This window comes from Oncorhynchus nerka, unplaced genomic scaffold, assembly GCF_034236695.1.
Source record: "Oncorhynchus nerka isolate Pitt River unplaced genomic scaffold, Oner_Uvic_2.0 unplaced_scaffold_1004, whole genome shotgun sequence".
NCBI classification, from domain to species: Eukaryota; Metazoa; Chordata; class Actinopteri; order Salmoniformes; family Salmonidae; genus Oncorhynchus; species Oncorhynchus nerka.
In genome coordinates this window covers 186,059-206,745 of record NW_027040297.1, presented here as the reverse complement: position 1 = coordinate 206,745, position 20,687 = coordinate 186,059, and the positions used below count along the sequence as shown (strand labels likewise).

Below are 20,687 nucleotides of genomic sequence, written 5' to 3'. Positions count from 1 at the left end.
GAGTATCTAGGGGTCAGAGTATATCCCCAGAGTATCTAGGGGTCAGAGTATATCCCCAGAGTATCTAGGGGTCAGAGTATCTAGGGGTCAGAGTATCTAGGGGTCAGAGTATCCAGGGGTCAGAATATCTAGGGGTCAGAGTATCTAGGGGTCAGAGTATATCCCCAGAGTATCTAGGGGTCAGAGTATCTAGGGGTCAGAGTATCTAGGGGTCAGAGTATCTAGGGGTCAGAGTATATCCCCAGAGTATCTAGGGGTCAGAGTATCTAGGGGTCAGAGTATCTAGGGGTCAGAGTATCTAGAGGTCAGAGTATCTAGGGGTCAGAGTATCTAGGGGTCAGAGTATCTAGGGGTCAGAGTATCTAGGGGTCAGAGTATATCCCCAGAGTATCTAGGGGTCAGAGTATCTAGGGGTCAGAGTATCTAGGGGTCAGAGTATATCCCCAGAGTATCTAGGGGTCAGAGTATCTAGGGGTCAGAGTATCTAGGGGTCAGAGTATATCCCCAGAGTATCTAGGGGTCAGAGTATATCCCCAGAGTATCTAGGGGTCAGAGTATCTAGGGGTCAGAGTATATCCCCAGAGTATCTAGGGGTCAGAGTATCTAGGGGTCAGAGTATCTAGGGGTCAGAGTATCTAGGGGTGTGTCGTACCTGCTCTCCCGGGCGTACAGCTGGAAGAACACTCCGAGGCAGTGGCGTAGTCTGGTGTCGTCCTCGGTGACGGGGTTGTACCATAGCAACACCAATCGGGAGAGGAGCTTGGCACTGGAGATCCGTCCAGAATACATCAGTTTGGCCAGACCCTCCGCTGTCTCGGTACGCAGCTCAGACACCTGCACACACACAGAATCATAAACACACACACAACACACACACACAGAATCATAAAACACACACACACACACACACACAGAATCATAAACACACACACTCACAGAACACACACACACACACAGAATCATAAACACACACACACACACACACACACAGAATCATAAACACACACACAGAATCATAAACACACACACAGAATCATAAACACACACACACACACACACACAGAATCATAAACACACACACAGAATCATAAACACACACACAGAATCATAAACACACACACACACACACAGAATCATAAACACACACACACACACACACACACACCGAATCATAAACACACACACAGAATCATAAACACACACACAGAATCATAAACACACACACAGAATCACACACACCGAATCATAAACACACACACAGAATCATAAACACACACACAGAATCATAAAACACACACACAGAACACACACACACACAGAATCATAAACACACACACACACACACACACACACACAGAATCATAAACACACACACAGAATCATAAACACACACACAGAATCATAATCACACACACACACACACACACAGAATCATAAAACACACACACACACACACACACGAATCACAACACACACACACACACACACCGAATCATAAAACACACACACACCGAATCACAAACACACACACCGAATCACAAACACACACCGAATCACAAACACACACACGAATCACAAACACACACACCGAATCACAAAACACACACCGAATCACAAACACACACACCGAATCACAAACACACACACCGAATCACAAACACACACCGAATCATAAACACACACACACACCGAATCACAAACACACACCGAATCACAAACACACACCGAATCACAAACACACACCGAATCACAAACACACACCGAATCACAAACACACACACACACCGAATCATAAATACACACACACACCGAATCACAAACACACACACACACCGAATCACAAACACACACACACACACACCGAATCATAAACACACACACACACCGCATAATGAATACACACACACTTCCTAACACACACCTCGCTGTCCAGGAAGTCGGACAGCATCATCAGGATGGACTGAGCGGTGCTGCTCCCCTCATCCGGCTCCTCCCCCTCCCCTTGGTCTTCCTGGTTGGCTGGCGAATGGGAGGTCTGGGGGGCGGAGCCGGGGCGTTCAGACAGCAGTGTGAAGCCGTAGAGCAGCAGCAGGTCGATGACTGACCTCAGAGCGCTGATACGGATCTTAGCCTCATCTAGCTGGGCGATCTACAGAGAGACAGAGAGGGTCAATACCTCATCTAGCTGGGCTATCTACAGAGAGACAGAGAGGGTCTATACCTCATCTAGCTGGGCTATCTACAGAGAGACAGAGAGGGTCAATACCTCATCTAGCTGGGCTATCTACAGAGAGACAGAGAGGGTCTATACCTCATCTAGCTGGGCTATCTAGAGAGAGACAGAGAGGGTCTATACCTCATCTAGCTGGGCTATCTACAGAGAGACAGAGAGGGTCAATACCTCATCTAGCTGGGCTATCTACAGAGAGACAGAGAGGGTCAATACCTCATCTAGCTGGGCGATCTACAGAGAGGGTCAATACCTCATCTAGCTGGGCTATCTACAGAGAGACAGAGAGGGTCAATACCTCATCTAGCTGGGCTATCTACAGAGAGACAGAGAGGGTCTATACCTCATCTAGCTGGGCTATCTACAGAGAGACAGAGAGGGTCAATACCTCATCTAGCTGGGCGATCTACAGAGAGACAGAGAGGGTCTATACCTCATCTAGCTGGGCTATCTACAGAGAGACAGAGAGGGTCTATACCTCATCTAGCTGGGCTATCTACAGAGAGACAGAGAGGGTCAATACCTCATCTAGCTGGGCTATCTACAGAGAGACAGAGAGGGTCAATACCTCATCTAGCTGGGCTATCTACAGAGAGACAGAGAGGGTCAATACCTCATCTAGCTGGGCTATCTACAGAGACAGAGAGGGTCAATACCTCATCTAGCTGGGCTATCTACAGAGAGACAGAGAGGGTCAATACCTCATCTAGCTGGGCTATCTACAGAGAGACAGAGAGGGTCAATACCTCATCTAGCTGGGCTATCTACAGAGAGACAGAGAGGGTCAATACCTCATCTAGCTGGGCTATCTACAGAGAGACAGAGAGGGTCTATACCTCATCTAGCTGGGCTATCTACAGAGAGACAGAGAGGGTCAATACCTCATCTAGCTGGGCTATCTACAGAGAGACAGAGAGGGTCTACAGAGAGACAGAGAGGGTCAATACCTCATCTAGCTGGGCTATCTACAGAGAGACAGAGAGGGTCAATATCCTCATCTAGCTGGGCTATCTACAGAGAGACAGAGAGGGTCAATACCTCATCTAGCTGGGCTATCTACAGAGAGACAGAGAGGGTCAATACCTCATCTAGCTGGGCTATCTACAGAGAGACAGAGAGGGTCAATACCTCATCTAGCTGGGCTATCTACAGAGAGACAGAGAGGGTCAATACCTCATCTAGCTGGGCTATCTACAGAGAGACAGAGAGGGTCAATACCTCATCTAGCTGGGCTATCTACAGAGAGACAGAGAGGGTCAATACCTCATCTAGCTGGGCTATCTACAGAGAGACAGAGAGGGTCAATACCTCATCTAGCTGGGCTATCTACAGAGAGACAGAGAGGGTCAATACCTCATCTAGCTGGGCTATCTACAGAGAGACAGAGAGGGTCAATACCTCATCTAGCTGGGCTATCTACAGAGAGACAGAGAGGGTCAATACCTCATCTAGCTGGGCTATCTACACAGGCTATCTACAGAGAGGGTCAATACCTCATCTAGCTGGGCTATCTACAGAGAGGGTCAATACCTCATCTAGCTGGGCTATCTACAGAGAGACAGAGAGGGTCAATACCTCATCTAGCTGGGCTATCTACAGAGAGACAGAGAGGGTCAATACCTCATCTAGCTGGGCTATCTACAGAGAGACAGAGAGGGTCAATACCTCATCTAGCTGGGCTATCTACAGAGAGACAGAGAGGGTCAATACCTCATCTAGCTGGGCTATCTACAGAGAGACAGAGAGGGTCTATACCTCATCTAGCTGGGCTCATCTACTACAGAGAGACAGAGAGGGTCAATACCTCATCTAGCTGGGCTATCTACAGAGAGACAGAGAGGGTCTATACCTCATCTAGCTGGGCTATCTACAGAGAGACAGAGAGGGTCAATACCTCATCTAGCTGGGCTATCTACAGAGAGACAGAGAGGGTCAATACCTCATCTAGCTGGGCTATCTACAGAGAGACAGAGAGGGTCAATACCTCATCTAGCTGGGCTATCTACAGAGAGACAGAGAGGGTCAATACCTCATCTAGCTGGGCTATCTACAGAGAGACAGAGAGGGTCAATACCTCATCTAGCTGGGCTATCTACAGAGAGACAGAGAGGGTCAATACCTCATCTAGCTGGGCTATCTACAGAGAGACAGAGAGGGTCAATACCTCATCTAGCTGGGCTATCTACAGAGAGACAGAGAGGGTCAATACCTCATCTAGCTGGGCTATCTACAGAGAGACAGAGAGGGTCAATACCTCATCTAGCTGGGCTATCTACAGAGAGACAGAGAGGGTCAATACCTCATCTAGCTGGGCTATCTACAGAGAGACAGAGAGGGTCAATACCTCATCTAGCTGGGCTATCTACAGAGAGACAGAGAGGGTCTATACCTCATCTAGCTGGGCTATCTACAGAGAGACAGAGAGGGTCAATACCTCATCTAGCTGGGCTATCTACAGAGAGGGTCAATACCTCATCTAGCTGGGCTATCTACAGAGAGACAGAGAGGGTCAATACCTCATCTAGCTGGGCTATCTACAGAGAGACAGAGAGGGTCAATACCTCATCTAGCTGGGCTATCTACAGAGAGACAGAGAGGGTCAATACCTCATCTAGCTGGGCTATCTACAGAGAGACAGAGAGGGTCAATACCTCATCTAGCTGGGCTATCTACAGAGAGACAGACAGAGGGTCAATACCTCATCTAGCTGGGCTATCTACAGAGAGACAGAGAGGGTCAATACCTCATCTAGCTGGGCTATCTACAGAGAGACAGAGAGGGTCAATACCTCATCTAGCTGGGCTATCTACAGAGAGACAGAGAGGGTCAATACCTCATCTAGCTGGGCTATCTACAGAGAGACAGAGAGGGTCAATACCTCATCTAGCTGGGCTATCTACAGAGAGACAGAGAGGGTCAATACCTCATCTAGCTGGGCTATCTACAGAGAGACAGAGAGGGTCAATACCTCATCTAGCTGGGCTATCTACAGAGAGACAGAGAGGGTCAAGGGTCAATACCTCATCTAGCTGGGCTATCTACAGAGAGACAGAGAGGGTCAATACCTCATCTAGCTGGGCTATCTACAGAGAGACAGAGAGGGTCAATACCTCATCTAGCTGGGCTATCTACAGAGAGACAGAGAGGGTCAATACCTCATCTAGCTGGGCTATCTACAGAGAGACAGAGAGGGTCAATACCTCATCTAGCTGGGCTATCTACAGAGAGACAGAGAGGGTCAATACCTCATCTAGCTGGGCTACCTCATCTAGCTGGGCTATCTACAGAGAGACAGAGAGGGTCAATACCTCATCTAGCTGGGCTATCTACAGAGAGACAGAGAGGGTCAATACCTCATCTAGCTGGGCTATCTACAGAGAGACAGAGAGGGTCAATACCTCATCTAGCTGGGCTATCTACAGAGAGACAGAGAGGGTCAATACCTCATCTAGCTGGGCTATCTACAGAGAGACAGAGAGGGTCAATACCTCATCTAGCTGGGCTATCTATCTACAGAGAGACAGAGAGGGTCTATACCTCATCTAGCTGGGCTATCTACAGAGAGACAGAGAGGGTCAATACCTCATCTAGCTGGGCTATCTACAGAGAGACAGAGAGGGTCAATACCTCATCTAGCTGGGCTATCTACAGAGAGACAGAGAGGGTCAATACCTCATCTAGCTGGGCTATCTACAGAGAGACAGAGAGGGTCAATACCTCATCTAGCTGGGCTATCTACAGAGAGACAGAGAGGGTCAATACCTCATCTAGCTGGGCTATCTACAGAGAGACAGAGAGGGTCAATACCTCATCTAGCTGGGCTATCTACAGAGAGGGTCAATACCTCATCTAGCTGGGCTATCTACAGAGAGACAGAGAGGGTCAATACCTCATCTAGCTGGGCTATCTACAGAGAGACAGAGAGGGTCAATACCTCATCTAGCTGGGCTATCTACAGAGAGACAGAGAGGGTCTATACCTCATCTAGCTGGGCTATCTACAGAGAGACAGAGAGGGTCTATACCTCATCTAGCTGGGCTATACCTCATCTAGCTGGGCTATCTACAGAGAGACAGAGAGGGTCAATACCTCATCTAGCTGGGCTATCTACAGAGAGACAGAGAGGGTCAATACCTCATCTAGCTGGGCTATCTACAGAGAGACAGAGAGTCAATACCTCATCTAGCTGGGTCAGAGAGGGTCAATACCTCATCTAGCTGGGCTATCTACAGAGAGACAGAGAGGGTCAATACCTCATCTAGCTGGGCTATCTACAGAGAGACAGAGAGGGTCAATACCTCATCTAGCTGGGCTATCTACAGAGAGACAGAGAGGGTCAATACCTCATCTAGCTGGGCTATCTACAGAGAGACAGAGAGGGTCAATACCTCATCTAGCTGGGCTATCTACAGAGAGACAGAGAGGGTCAATACCTCATCTAGCTGGGCTATCTACAGAGAAACAGAGAGAGTCTATACCTCATCTAGCTGGGCTATCTACAGAGAGACAGAGAGAGTCTATACCTCATCTAGCTGGGCTATCTACAGAGAGACAGAGAGGGTCAATACCTCATCTCAACTAGCTGGGCTATCTACAGAGAGACAGAGAGGGTCAATACCTCATCTAGCTGGGCTATCTACAGAGAGACAGAGAGGGACAATACCTCATCTAGCTGGGCTATCTACAGAGAGACAGAGAGGGTCTATACCTCATCTAGCTGGGCTATCTACAGAGAGACAGAGAGGGTCAATACCTCATCTAGCTGGGCTATCTACAGAGAGACAGAGAGGGTCAATACCTCATCTAGCTGGGCTATCTACAGAGAGACAGAGAGGGTCAATACCTCATCTAGCTGGGCTATCTACAGAGAGACAGAGAGGGTCAATACCTCATCTAGCTGGGCTATCTACAGAGAGACAGAGAGGGTCAATATACCTCATCTAGCTGGGCTATCTACAGACAGAGGGTCAATACCTCATCTAGCTGGGCTATCTAGCTGGGCTAGAGAGGGTCAATACCTCATCTAGCTGGGCTATCTACAGAGAGAGAGTCAATACCTCATCAGCTATCTACAGAGAGGGTCAATACCTCATCTAGCTGGGCTATCTACAGAGAGACAGAGAGGGTCAATACCTCATCTAGCTGGGCTATCTACAGAGAGACAGAGAGGGTCAATACCTCATCTAGCTGGGCTATCTACAGAGAGACAGAGAGGGTCAATACCTCATCTAGCTGGGCTATCTACAGAGAGACAGAGAGGGTCAATACCTCATCTAGCTGGGCTATCTACAGAGAGACAGAGAGGGTCAATACCTCATCTAGCTGGGCTATCTACAGAGAGACAGAGAGGGTCAATACCTCATCTAGCTGGGCTATCTACAGAGAGACAGAGAGGGTCAATACCTCATCTAGCTGGGCTATCTACAGAGAGACAGAGAGGGTCAATACCTCATCTAGCTGGGCTATCTACAGAGAGACAGAGAGGGTCAATACCTCATCTAGCTGGGCGATCTACAGAGAGGGTCAATACCTCATCTAGCTGGGCTATCTACAGAGAGGGTCAATACCTCATCTAGCTGGGCTATCTACAGAGAGACAGAGAGGGTCAATACCTCATCTAGCTGGGCTATCTACAGAGAGACAGAGAGGGTCAATACCTCATCTAGCTGGGCTATCTACAGAGAGACAGAGAGGGTCAATACCTCATCTAGCTGGGCTATCTACAGAGAGACAGAGAGGGTCAATACCTCATCTAGCTGGGCTATCTACAGAGAGACAGAGAGGGTCAATACCTCATCTAGCTGGGCTATCTACAGAGAGACAGAGAGGGTCAATACCTCATCTAGCTGGGCTATCTACAGAGAGACAGAGGGTCAAGAGGGAGACAGAGAGGGTCAATACCTCATCTAGCTGGGCTATCTACAGAGAGAGACAGAGAGGGTCTATACCTCATCTAGCTGGGCTATCTACAGAGAGACAGAGAGGGTCAATACCTCATCTAGCTGGGCTATCTACAGAGAGAGACAGAGAGGGTCAATACCTCATCTAGCTGGGCTATCTACAGAGAGACAGAGAGGGTCAATATACCTCATCTAGCTGGGCTATCTACAGAGAGACAGAGAGGGTCAATACCTCATCTAGCTGGGCTATCTACAGAGAGACAGAGAGGGTCAATACCTCATCTAGCTGGGCTATCTACAGAGAGACAGAGAGGGTCAATACCTCATCTAGCTGGGCTATCTACAGAGAGACAGAGAGGGTCAATACCTCATCTAGCTGGGCTATCTACAGAGAGACAGAGAGGGTCAATACCTCATCTAGCTGGGCTATCTACAGAGAGACAGAGAGGGTCAATACCTCATCTAGCTGGGCTATCTACAGAGAGACAGAGAGGGTCAATACCTCATCTAGCTGGGCTATCTACAGAGAGACAGAGAGGGTCAATACCTCATCTAGCTGGGCTATCTACAGAGAGGTCAGAGAGGGTCAATACCTCATCTAGCTGGGCTATCTACAGAGAGACAGAGAGGGTCAATACCTCATCTAGCTGGGCTCTACAGAGAGGACAGAGAGGGTCTATACCTCATCTAGCTGGGCTATCTACAGAGAGACAGAGAGGGTCAATACCTCATCTAGCTGGGCTATCTACAGAGAGACAGAGAGGGTCAATACCTCATCTAGCTGGGCTATCTACAGAGAGACAGAGAGGGTCAATACCTCATCTAGCTGGGCTATCTACAGAGAGACAGAGAGGGTCAATACCTCATCTAGCTGGGCTATCTACAGAGAGACAGAGAGGGTCAATACCTCATCTAGCTGGGCTATCTACAGAGAGACAGAGAGGGTCAATACCTCATCTAGCTGGGCTATCTACAGAGAGACAGAGGGTCAATACCTCATCTAGCTGGGCTATCTACAGAGAGACAGAGAGGGTCAATACCTCATCTAGCTGGGCTATCTACAGAGAGACAGAGAGGGTCAATACCTCATCTAGCTGGGCTATCTACAGAGAGACAGAGAGGGTCAATACCTCATCTAGCTGGGCTATCTACAGAGAGACAGAGGGTCAATACCTCATCTAGCTGGGCTATCTACAGAGAGACAGAGAGGGTCAATACCTCATCTAGCTGGGCTATCTACAGAGAGACAGAGAGGGTCAATACCTCATCTAGCTGGGCTATCTACAGAGAGACAGAGAGGGTCAATACCTCATCTAGCTGGGCTATCTACAGAGAGGGTCAATACCTCATCTAGCTGGGCTATCTACAGAGAGACAGAGAGGGTCAATACCTCATCTAGCTGGGCTATCTACAGAGAGACAGAGAGGGTCAATACCTCATCTAGCTGGGCTATCTACAGAGAGACAGAGAGGGTCAATACCTCATCTAGCTGGGCTATCTACAGAGAGACAGAGAGGGTCAATACCTCATCTAGCTGGGCTATCTACAGAGAGACAGAGAGGGTCAATACCTCATCTAGCTGGGCTATCTACAGAGAGACAGAGAGGGTCAATACCTCATCTAGCTGGGCTATCTATCAGAGAGACAGAGAGGGTCAATACCTCATCTAGCTGGGCTATCTACAGAGAGACAGAGAGGGTCAATACCTCATCTAGCTGGGCTATCTACAGAGAGACAGAGAGGGTCAATACCTCATCTAGCTGGGCTATCTACAGAGAGGGTCTATACCTCATCTAGCTGGGCTATCTACAGAGAGACAGAGAGGGTCAATACCTCATCTAGCTGGGCTATCTACAGAGAGACAGAGGGTCAATACCTCATCTAGCTGGGCTATCTACAGAGAGACAGAGAGGGTCAATACCTCATCTAGCTGGGCTATCTACAGAGAGACAGAGAGGGTCAATACCTCATCTAGCTGGGCTATCTACAGATACCTCATCTAGCTGGGCTATCTACAGAGAGACAGAGAGGGTCAATACCTCATCTAGCTGGGCTATCTACAGAGAGACAGAGAGGGTCAATACCTCATCTAGCTGGGCTATCTACAGAGAGACAGAGAGGGTCAATACCTCATCTAGCTGGGCTATCTACAGAGAGACACAATACCTCATCTAGCTGGGCTATCTACAGAGAGACAGAGAGGGTCAATACCTCATCTAGCTGGGCTATCTACAGAGGGTCAATACCTCATCTAGCTGGGCTATCTACAGAGACAGGAGCTGGGACAGATCTACAGAGGGTCAATACCTCATCTAGCTGGGCTATCTACAGAGAGACAGAGGGTCAATACCTCATCTAGCTGGGCTATCTACAGAGAGACAGAGAGGGTCAATACCTCATCTAGCTGGGCTATCTACAGAGAGACAGAGAGGGTCAATACCTCATCTAGCTGGGCTATCTACAGAGAGACAGAGAGGGTCAATACCTCATCTAGCTGGGCTATCTACAGAGAGACAGAGAGGGTCAATACCTCATCTAGCTGGGCTATCTACAGAGAGACAGAGAGGGTCAATACCTCATCTAGCTGGGCTATCTACAGAGAGACAGAGAGGGTCAATACCTCATCTAGCTGGGCTATCTACAGAGAGACAGAGAGACAGAGGGTCAATACCTCATCTAGCTGGGCTATCTACAGAGAGACAGGCATCTAGCTGTCAATACCTCATCTAGCTGGGCTATCTACAGAGAGACAGAGAGGGTCAATACCTCATCTAGCTGGGCTATCTACAGAGAGACAGAGAGGGTCAATACCTCATCTAGCTGGGCTATCTACAGAGAGACAGAGAGGGTCAATACCTCATCTAGCTGGGCTATCTACAGAGAGACAGAGAGGGTCAATACCTCATCTAGCTGGGCTATCTACAGAGAGACAGAGAGGGTCAATACCTCATCTAGCTGGGCTATCTACAGAGAGACAGAGAGGGTCAATACCTCATCTAGCTGGGCTATCTACAGAGAGACAGAGAGGGTCAATACCTCATCTAGCTGGGCTATCTATCAGAGAGACAGAGAGGGTCAATACCTCATCTAGCTGGGCTATCTACAGAGAGACAGAGGGTCAATACCTCATCTAGCTGGGCTATCTACAGAGAGACAGAGAGGGTCAATACCTCATCTAGCTGGGCTATCTACAGAGAGACAGAGAGGGTCAATACCTCATCTAGCTGGGCTATCTACAGAGAGACAGAGAGGGTCAATACCTCATCTAGCTGGGCTATCTACAGAGAGACAGAGAGGGTCAATACCTCATCTAGCTGGGCTATCTACAGAGAGAGACAGAGAGGGTCTATACCTCATCTAGCTGGGCTATCTACAGAGAGACAGAGAGGGTCAATACCTCATCTAGCTGGGCTATCTACAGAGAGACAGAGAGGGTCAATACCTCATCTAGCTGGGCTATCTACAGAGAGACAGAGAGGGTCAATACCTCATCTAGCTGGGCTATCTACAGAGAGGGTCAATACCTCATCTAGACAGAGAGGGACAGAGAGGGTCAATACCTCATCTAGCTGGGCTATCTACAGAGAGACAGAGAGGGTCAATACCTCATCTAGCTGGGCTATCTACAGAGAGACAGAGAGGGTCAATACCTCATCCTCATCTAGCTGGGCTATCATCTAGAGAGACAGAGAGGGTCAATACCTCATCTAGCTGGGCTATCTACAGAGAGGGTCTATACCTCATCTAGCTGGGCTATCTACAGAGAGACAGAGAGGGTCAATACCTCATCTAGCTGGGCTATCTACAGAGAGACAGAGAGGGTCAATACCTCATCTAGCTATCTGGGCTATCTAGCTGGGCTATCTACACAGAGAGGGTCAATACCTCATCTAGCTGGGCTATCTACAGAGAGACAGAGAGGGTCAATACCTCATCTAGCTGGGCTATCTACAGAGAGACAGAGAGGGTCAATACCTCATCTAGCTGGGCTATCTACAGAGAGACAGAGAGGGTCAATACCTCATCTAGCTGGGCTATCTACAGAGAGACAGAGAGGGTCAATACCTCATCTAGCTGGGCTATCTACAGAGAGACAGAGAGGGTCAATACCTCATCTAGCTGGGCTATCTACAGAGAGACAGAGAGGGTCAATACCTCATCTAGCTGGGCTATCTACAGAGAGACAGAGAGGGTCAATACCTCATCTAGCTGGGCTATCTACAGAGAGACAGAGAGGGTCAATACCTCATCTAGCTGGGCTATCTACAGAGAGACAGAGAGGGTCAATACCTCATCTAGCTGGGCTATCTACAGAGAGACAGAGAGGGTCAATACCTCATCTAGCTGGGCTATCTACAGAGAGACAGAGAGGGTCAATACCTCATCTAGCTGGGCTATCTACAGAGAGACAGAGAGGGTCAATACCTCATCTAGCTGGGCTATCTACAGAGAGACAGAGAGGGTCAATACCTCATCTAGCTGGGCTATCTACAGAGAGACAGAGAGGGTCAATACCTCATCTAGCTGGGCTATCTACAGAGAGACAGAGAGGGTCAATACCTCATCTAGCTGGGCTATCTACAGAGAGACAGAGAGGGTCAATACCTCATCTAGCTGGGCTATCTACAGAGAGACAGAGAGGGTCAATACCTCATCTAGCTGGGCTATCTACAGAGAGACAGAGAGGGTCAATACCTCATCTAGCTGGGCTATCTACAGAGAGGGTCAATACCTCATCTAGCTGGGCTATCTACAGAGAGACAGAGAGGGTCAATACCTCATCTAGCTGGGCTATCTACAGAGAGACAGAGAGGGTCAATACCTCATCTAGCTGGGCTATCTACAGAGAGACAGACAGAGGGTCAATACCTCATCTAGCTGGGCTATCTACAGAGAGACAGAGAGGGTCAATACCTCATCTAGCTGGGCTATCTACAGAGAGACAGAGAGGGTCAATACCTCATCTAGCTGGGCTATCTACAGAGAGACAGAGAGGGTCAATACCTCATCTAGCTGGGCTATCTACAGAGAGACAGAGAGGGTCAATACCTCATCTAGCTGGGCTATCTACAGAGACAGAGAGGGTCAATACCTCATCTAGCTGGGCTATCTACAGAGAGACAGAGAGGGTCAATACCTCATCTAGCTGGGCTATCTACAGAGAGAGACAGAGAGGGTCTATACCTCATCTAGCTGGGCTATCTACAGAGAGACAGAGAGGGTCAATACCTCATCTAGCTGGGCTATCTACAGAGAGACAGAGAGAGACAGAGAGGGTCAATACCTCATCTAGCTGGGCTATCTACAGAGAGACAGAGAGGGTCAATACCTCATCTAGCTGGGCTATCTACAGAGAGACAGAGAGGGTCAATACCTCATCTAGCTGGGCTATCTACAGAGAGACAGAGAGGGTCAATACCTCATCTAGCTGGGCTATCTACAGAGAGACAGAGAGGGTCAATACCTCATCTAGCTGGGCTATCTACAGAGAGACAGAGAGGGTCAATACCTCATCTAGCTGGGCTATCTACAGAGAGACAGAGAGGGTCAATACCTCATCTAGCTGGGCTATCTACAGAGAGACAGAGAGGGTCAATACCTCATCTAGCTGGGCTATCTACAGAGAGACAGAGAGGGTCAATACCTCATCTAGCTGGGCTATCTACAGAGAGACAGAGAGGGTCAATACCTCATCTAGCTGGGCTATCTACAGAGAGACAGAGGGTCTCATCTACCTCATCTAGCTGGGCTATCTACAGAGAGACAGAGAGGGTCAATACCTCATCTAGCTGGGCTATCTACAGAGAGACAGAGAGGGTCAATACCTCATCTAGCTGGGCTATCTACAGAGAGACAGAGAGGGTCTATACCTCATCTAGCTGGGCTATCTACAGAGAGACAGAGAGGGTCAATACCTCATCTAGCTGGGCTATCTACAGAGAGACAGAGAGAGGGTCAATACCTCATCTAGCTGGGCTATCTACAGAGAGACAGAGAGGGTCAATACCTCATCTAGCTGGGCTATCTACAGAGAGACAGAGAGGGTCAATACCTCATCTAGCTGGGCTATCTACAGAGAGACAGAGAGGGTCAATACCTCATCTAGCTGGGCTATCTACAGAGAGACAGAGAGGGTCAATACCTCATCTAGCTGGGCTATCTACAGAGAGAGAGACAGAGGGTCAATACCTCATCTAGCTGGGCTATCTACAGAGAGACAGAGAGGGTCAATACCTCATCTAGCTGGGCTATCTACAGAGAGCAGAGAGGGTCAATACTCATCTAGCTACAGAGAGGGTCAATACCTCATCTAGCTGGGCTATCTACAGAGAGACAGAGAGGGTCAATACCTCATCTAGCTGGGCTATCTACAGAGAGACAGAGAGGGTCAATACCTCATCTAGCTGGGCTATCTACAGAGAGACAGAGAGGGTCAATACCTCATCTAGCTGGGCTATCTACAGAGAGACAGAGAGGGTCAATACCTCATCTAGCTGGGCTATCTACAGAGAGGGACAGCTATCTACAGAGGTCAATACCTCATCTAGCTGGGCTATCTACAGAGAGACAGAGAGGGTCAATACCTCATCTAGCTGGGCTATCTACAGAGAGACAGAGAGGGTCAATACCTCATCTAGCTGGGCTATCTACAGAGAGACAGAGAGGGTCAATACCTCATCTAGCTGGGCTATCTACAGAGAGACAGAGAGGGTCTATACCTCATCTAGCTGGGCTATCTACAGAGAGACAGAGGGTCTATACCTCATCTAGCTGGGTTATCTACAGAGAGACAGAGAGGGTCAATACCTCATCTAGCTGGGCGATCTACAGAGAGACAGAGAGGGTCAATACCTCATCTAGCTGGGCTATCTACAGAGGGTCAATACCTCATCTAGCTGGGACAGAGAGGGTCTATACCTCATCTAGCTGGGCTATCTACAGAGAGACAGAGAGGGTCAATACCTCATCTAGCTGGGCTATCTACAGAGAGACAGAGAGGGTCAATACCTCATCTAGCTGGGCTATCTACAGAGAGACAGAGAGGGTCAATACCTCATCTAGCTGGGCTATCTACAGAGAGACAGAGAGGGTCAATACCTCATCTAGCTGGGCTATCTACAGAGAGACAGATACCTCATCTAGCTGGGTCAGAGGGTCAATACCTCATCTAGCTGGGCTATCTACAGAGAGACAGAGAGGGTCTATACCTCATCTAGCTGGGCTATCTACAGAGAGACAGAGAGGGTCAATACCTCATCTAGCTGGGCTATCTACAGAGAGACAGAGAGGGTCAATACCTCATCTAGCTGGGCTATCTACAGAGAGACAGAGGGTCAATACCTCATCTAGCTGGGCTATCTACAGAGAGACAGAGAGGGTCAATACCTCATCTAGCTGGGCTATCTACAGAGAGACAGAGAGGGTCAATACCTCATCTAGCTGGGCTATCTACAGAGAGACAGAGAGGGTCAATACCTCATCTAGCTGGGCTATCTACAGAGAGGGACACCTCATCTAGGGCTATCTACAGAGAGACAGATACCTCATCTAGCTGGGCTATCTACAGAGAGACAGAGAGGGTCAATACCTCATCTAGCTGGGCTATCTACAGAGAGACAGAGAGGGTCAATACCTCATCTAGCTGGGCTATCTACAGAGAGACAGAGAGGGTCAATACCTCATCTAGCTGGGCTATCTACAGAGAGACAGAGAGGGTCAATACCTCATCTAGCTGGGCTATCTACAGAGAGGGTCAATACCTCATCTAGCTGGGCTATCTACAGAGAGACAGAGAGGGTCAATACCTCATCTAGCTGGGCTATCTACAGAGAAACAGAGAGAGTCAATACCTCATCTAGCTGGGCTATCTACAGAGAGACAGAGAGGGTCAATACCTCATCTAGCTGGGCTATCTACAGAGAGACAGAGGGTCTATACCTCATCTAGCTGGGCTATCTACAGAGAGACAGAGAGGGTCAATACCTCATCTAGCTGGGCTATCTACAGAGAGACAGAGAGGGTCAATACCTCATCTAGCTGGGCTATCTACAGAGAGACAGAGAGGGTCAATACCTCATCTAGCTGGGCTATCTACAGAGAGACAGAGAGGGTCAATACCTCATCTAGCTGGGCTATCTACAGAGAGACAGAGAGGGTCAATACCTCATCTAGCTGGGCTATCTACAGAGAGACAGAGAGGGTCAATACCTCATCTAGCTGGGCTATCTACAGAGAGACAGAGAGGGTCAATACCTCATCTAGCTGGGCTATCTACAGAGAGACAGAGAGGGTCAATACCTCATCTAGCTGGGCTATCTACAGAGAGGGTCAATACCTCATCTAGCTGGGCTATCTACAGAGAGACAGAGAGGGTCAATACCTCATCTAGCTGGGCTATCTACAGAGAGACAGAGAGGGTCAATACCTCATCTAGCTGGGCTATCTACAGAGAGACAGAGAGGGTCAATACCTCATCTAGCTGGGCTATCTACAGAGAGACAGAGAGGGTCAATACCTCATCTAGCTGGGCTATCTACAGAGAGACAGAGAGGGTCAATACCTCATCTAGCTGGGCTATCTACAGAGTGGGTCAATGCCTCATCTAGCTGGGCTATCTACAGAGTGGGTCAATACCTCATCTAGCTGGGCTATCTACAGAGAGACAGAGAGGGTCAATACCTCATCTAGCTGGGCTATCTACAGAGAGACAGAGAGGGTCAATACCTCATCTAGCTGGGCTATCTACAGAGAGACAGAGAGGGTCAATACCTCATCTAGCTGGGCTATCTACAGAGAGACAGAGAGGGTCAATACCTCATCTAGCTGGGCTATCTACAGAGAGACAGAGGGTCAATACCTCATCTAGCTGGGCTATCTACAGAGAGACAGAGAGGGTCAATACCTCATCTAGCTGGGCTATCTACAGAGAGACAGAGAGGGTCAATACCTCATCTAGCTGGGCTATCTACAGAGAGGGTCAATACCTCATCTAGCTGGGCTATCTACAGAGAGGGAGCTATCTACAGAGAGGGTCAATACCTCATCTAGCTGGGCTATCTACAGAGAGACAGAGAGGGTCAATACCTCATCTAGCTGGGCTATCTACAGAGAGAGACAGAGAGGGTCAATACCTCATCTAGCTGGGCTATCTACAGAGAGGGTCAATACCTCATCTAGACAGAGAGGGTCAATACCTCATCTAGCTGGGCTATCTACAGAGAGACAGAGAGGGTCAAGAGGGTACCTCATCTAGCTGGGCTATCTACAGAGAGGGTCAATACCTCATCTAGCTGGGCTATCTACAGAGAGACTATCTCATCTAGCTGGGCTATCTACAGAGACAGACAGAGGGTCAATACCTCATCTAGCTGGGCTATCTACAGAGAGACAGAGAGGGTCAATACCTCATCTAGCTGGGCTATCTACAGAGAGACAGAGAGGGTCAATACCTCATCTAGCTGGGCTATCTACAGAGAGACAGGAGGGTCAATACCTCATCTAGCTGGGCTATCTACAGAGAGACAGAGAGGGTCAATACCTCATCTAGCTGGGCTATCTACAGAGACAGAGAGGGTCAATACCTCATCTAGCTGGGCTATCTACAGAGAGACAGAGGGTCAATACCTCATCTAGCTGGGGTCAGAGAGGGTCAATACCTCATCTAGCTGGGCTATCTACAGAGAGACAGAGAGGGTCAATACCTCATCTAGCTGGGCTATCTACAGAGAGACAGAGAGGGTCAATACCTCATCTAGCTGGGCTATCTACAGACAGAGAGGGTCAATACCTCATCTAGCTGGGCTATCTCAATACCTCATCTAGCTGGGCTATCTACAGAGAGACAGAGAGGGTCAATACAGAGAGACAGAGAGGGTCAATACCTCATCTAGCTGGGCTATCTACAGAGAGACAGAGAGGGTCAATACCTCATCTAGCTGGGCTATCTACAGAGAGACAGAGAGGGTCAATACCTCATCTAGCTGGGCTATCTACAGAGAGGGTCAATACCTCATCTAGCTGGGCGATCTACAGAGAGGGTCAATACCTCATCTAGCTGGGCTATCTACAGAGAGACAGAGAGGGTCTATACCTCATCTAGCTGGGCTATCTACAGAGAGGGTCAATACCTCATCTAGCTGGGCTATCTACAGAGAGACAGAGACAGAGAGGGTCAATACCTCATCTAGCTGGGCTATCTACAGAGAGACAGAGAGGGTCAATACCTCATCTAGCTGGGCTATCTACAGAGAGACAGAGAGGGTCAATACCTCATCTAGCTGGGCTATCTACAGAGAGGGTCAATACCTCATCTAGCTGGGCTATCTACAGAGAGACAGAGAGGGTCAATACCTCATCTAGCTGGGCTATCTACAGAGAGACAGAGAGGGTCAATACCTCATCTAGCTGGGCTATCTACAGAGAGACAGAGAGGGTCAATACCTCATCTAGCTGGGCTATCTACAGAGAGACAGAGAGGGTCAATACCTCATCTAGCTGGGCTATCTACAGAGAGACAGAGATCTAGCTGGGTCAATACCTCATCTAGCTGGGCTATCTACAGAGAGACAGAGAGGGTCTATCTCATCTAGAGACAGAGGGTCAATACCTCATCTAGCTGGGCTATCTACAGAGAGACAGAGAGGGTCAATACCTCATCTAGCTGGGCTATCTATCAGAGAGACAGAGAGGGTCAATACCTCATCTAGCTGGGCTATCTACAGAGAGACAGAGAGGGTCAATACCTCATCTAGCTGGGCTATCTACAGAGAGACAGAGAGGGTCAATACCTCATCTAGCTGGGCTATCCTCATCTAGCTGGGCTATCTACAGAGAGACAGAGAGGGTCAATCTAGCTATCTACAGAGAGACAGAGAGGTCAATACCTCATCTAGCTGGGCTATCTACAGAGAGACAGAGGGTCAATACCTCATCTAGCTGGGCTATCTACAGAGAGACAGAGAGGGTCAATACCTCATCTAGCTGGGCTATCTACAGAGAGACAGAGAGGGTCAATACCTCATCTAGCTGGGCTATCTACAGAGAGACAGAGAGGGTCAATACCTCATCTAGCTGGGCTATCTACAGAGAGACAGAGAGGGTCAATACCTCATCTAGCTGGGCTATCTACAGAGAGACAGAGAGGGTCAATACCTCATCTAGCTGGGCTATCTACAGAGAGACAGAGAGGGTCAATACCTCATCTAGCTGGGCTATCTACAGAGAGACAGAGAGGGTCAATACCTCATCTAGCTGGGCTATCTACAGAGAGACAGAGAGGGTCAATACCTCATCTAGCTGGGCAGAGAGACAGAGAGGGTCAATACCTCATCTAGCAGAGAGACAGAGGGTCAATACCTCATCTAGCTGGGCTATCTACAGAGAGACAGAGAGGGTCAATACCTCATCTAGCTGGGCTATCTACAGAGACAGAGAGGGTCAATACCTCATCTAGCTGGGCTATCTACAGAGAGACAGAGGGTCAATACCTCATCTAGCTGGGCTATCTACAGAGAGACAGAGAGGGTCAATACCTCATCTAGCTGGGCTATCTACAGAGAGACAGAGAGGGTCAATACCTCATCTAGCTGGGCTATCTACAGAGAGACAGAGAGGGTCAATACCTCATCTAGCTGGGCTATCTACAGAGAGGGTCAATACCTCATCTAGCTGGGCTATCTACAGAGAGGGTCAATACCTCATCTAGCTGGGCTATCTACAGAGAGACAGAGAGGGTCAATACCTCATCTAGCTGGGCTATCTACAGAGAGACAGAGGGTCAATACCTCATCTAGCTGGGCTATCTACAGAGACAGATACCTCATCTAGCTGGGCTATCTACAGAGAGACAGAGAGAGGGTCATCTAGCTGGGCTATCTCAGAGAGACAGAGAGGGTCACCTATAGCTCATCTATCTAGCTGGGCTATCTACAGAGAGACAGAGAGGGTCAATACCTCATCTAGCTGGGCTATCTACAGAGAGAGACAGAGAGGGTCTATACCTCATCTAGCTGGGCTATCTACAGAGAGACAGAGAGGGTCAATACCTCATCTAGCTGGGCTATCTACAGAGAGGGTCAATACCTCATCTAGCTATCTACAGAGAGACAGAGACCTCATCTAGCTGGGCTATCTACAGAGACAGAGGGATACTGACCTCATCTAGCTGGGCTATCTACAGAGAGGGTCAATACCTCATCTAGCTGGGCTATCTACAGAGAGACAGAGAGGGTCAATACCTCATCTAGCTGGGCTATCTACAGAGAGACAGAGAGGGTCAATACCTCATCTAGCTGGGCTATCTACAGAGAGACAGAGAGGGTCAATACCTCATCTAGCTGGGCTATCTACAGAGAGACAGAGAGGGTCATCTATCTAGCTGGGCTATCTACAGAGAGACAGAGAGGGTCAATACCTCATCTAGCTGGGCTATCTACAGAGAGGGTCAATACCTCATCTAGCTGGGCTATCTACAGAGAGGGTCAATACCTCATCTAGCTGGGCTATCTACAGAGAGACAGAGAGGGTCAATACCTCATCTAGCTGGGCTATCTACAGAC

General features: G+C 48.7%; 1 protein-coding gene across 1 annotated transcript in view; it reads right to left on the bottom strand.

Moving 5' to 3' along the window:
* LOC135570286 (condensin complex subunit 3-like) overlaps positions 1–20,687 on the bottom strand; it is a 38,331-nt gene that overhangs the window by 16,435 nt on the left and 1,209 nt on the right. The window contains exons 2-3 of the mRNA XM_065016401.1: positions 1,922–2,149; positions 653–834 (exon numbers count right to left, since the gene is read on the bottom strand). Of these exons, the coding sequence (XP_064872473.1) occupies positions 653–834; positions 1,922–2,149 (410 nt within the window). The remainder of the gene's footprint in view (positions 1–652; positions 835–1,921; positions 2,150–20,687) is intronic.